Here is a 1,790-nt window from a genome sequence, read left to right as displayed (position 1 = left end):
TCCAAAATATCCCTCTAGCTCACCTAGTAACAAATAGAAGCCGACTTGAACATGATCAATTCACAATATAATTTATTAGCTAAAGATGGAACTAGTCTAATGGACATGAAAACACAATAATTTTGTATTTTACAGTGACAACTTCAATTGCATTATCAAAAATAACAAAAAAAAAAAAAAGTTAAAACTGATCAAGTCGCAATCAAATAAGCGACCCTATGCTACTTGGATGATTGAGGATACGGTTTGTATTAGAGTAAGCACTAGAAGGATGGCAGCAGCAACGGTCGAAGTGGTTCTCCAAGGAGTGCTAAAATAATCACGCATTAACATTGCCTTCCATCTATGCCAATGGTCCTTGTAGAAGACATTCAAATTTTCACAGAGATGACAGTAATCAGAGTTCAAACCTGCCCATATGATATTTGTGTGAAGATTGTTTACAATAGAAGTCATTGCATTGTTGTCACCTTGGTAATTAACCACGATTTCCTTGTCGCAAAGTAAATCCATATCTTTGGTTGTATTGATAAGGAAATGAAACATGTAATAGTAATGTGTAATATATGCAATACTTTCCCCATAATGATATAGCTCAAATGCTATAACGTTTCGAATCAAAGCTTCTGTGGTATCGAATATAGGGAACTGTGGGATTTCCAAAACTCCATTTGTGAACTTTAAGTCAAGTAAGCATTTGCTTGGACTCACCTTTAACTTTACTCCTGACTCCTTCAGCTGGGTTGCAGAGTACAAAAGTTTAACCTTGTAATTGCCTGCTTCTGGTAGCCTGTCAGATGGAGGTAGCATAAAGGTTCTAAAAAGATCTATGAAGTGTTTTATTTTCACATTGGAAAGAGGGCTTTTGTTCTGAAAATTTAGGTCTCTAAAGAAATGAAAAGTAAGCTCAATTAAATAAGAGCCTGACTTAAAGGGAAATACAACTTGGAATAATTTCTCAATAACAAAGAATGGAAGTTGATTTTCAAGTAATACCAAGTCACACCAAACCGTTGAAAGCAGCCATCCTTCAACTAACATAGGATCGTCACTTTCCCTATATTTTCTCTCAAATTCTCTGAAAAAAAGCTCAAGAATGAAGCCTGCATCCACCAAAATCATTTTTACAAAATCATTGCTACTAAGCTGGATTGTCTCTGAATAGCAACGACGAATGCTTCCTTCCATCAACTTTATACTGCTCACTAAAGTCTTCAAGTGTATCTCAGGCTTAGCTCGGTGCATGAGACTCTTGAAGTATCTTACCTTATGATTTTTCTTTGGTTGCAATCTTGTGCTATTATAGTGAAAAGGGCCAATTGAAATTACCTGAGGAGTGTAGGCTTCTTCATTCACTCTGCGAATATGATACGGAACCCTGTGTATACAACACTCTGATGATAATGAAGGCTCCAACCTTTCAAACATTGCTATGATTTCATTCACCAATCCTTCATGTTGATTTTCATTTTCACTTGAATGGCCTGCTTCTCCTTGAATTTCCTCACTCTCTAATTGCTCCATTGATCAAGTTTCCTACACATTTTCCGATAACAATCACAAGAGACACTAGCATTAGAAACTTGATCTAAGTGATACTGATGACTCGCATGATGCACGAGCACACTATAATTTCTCTACAAACTAATTTACGATTTTTTTAAAAAAAAATTTTTAATTTATTTTTATGTAATCTATGTCACTGTGTAATGTTGATTCTATGGTATATGATGAAACTAGTTAGCCGTGGAGCTAAGAATTTATCTTTGGGTGGCCAAATCAAAAGAGTG

At 35.5% G+C, this 1,790-nt stretch overlaps 1 protein-coding gene across 1 annotated transcript; it reads right to left on the bottom strand.

Moving 5' to 3' along the window:
* Positions 1 to 216: 216 nt before the first annotated feature.
* Positions 217 to 1,528, bottom strand: LOC126705838 (UPF0481 protein At3g47200-like). Its single transcript, XM_050405058.1, has one exon. It carries the CDS (start codon positions 1,522 to 1,524, stop codon positions 217 to 219), a length of 1,308 nt encoding a protein of 435 aa, XP_050261015.1. The 5' UTR covers positions 1,525 to 1,528.
* Positions 1,529 to 1,790: the final 262 nt, after the last annotated feature.

This window comes from Quercus robur, chromosome 2 (genome assembly GCF_932294415.1).
Source record: "Quercus robur chromosome 2, dhQueRobu3.1, whole genome shotgun sequence".
NCBI lineage: Eukaryota > Viridiplantae > Streptophyta > Magnoliopsida > Fagales > Fagaceae > Quercus > Quercus robur.
Note: the sequence above shows the minus strand (reverse complement) of the source record. Positions and strands in the feature narration are given on the sequence as shown.

Excerpts from the sequence above, each read along its gene's own strand:
- LOC126705838 (XM_050405058.1), bottom strand. The coding sequence starts at position 1,524 with ATGGAGCAATTAGAGAGTGAGGAAATTCAAGGAGAAGCAGGCCATTCA.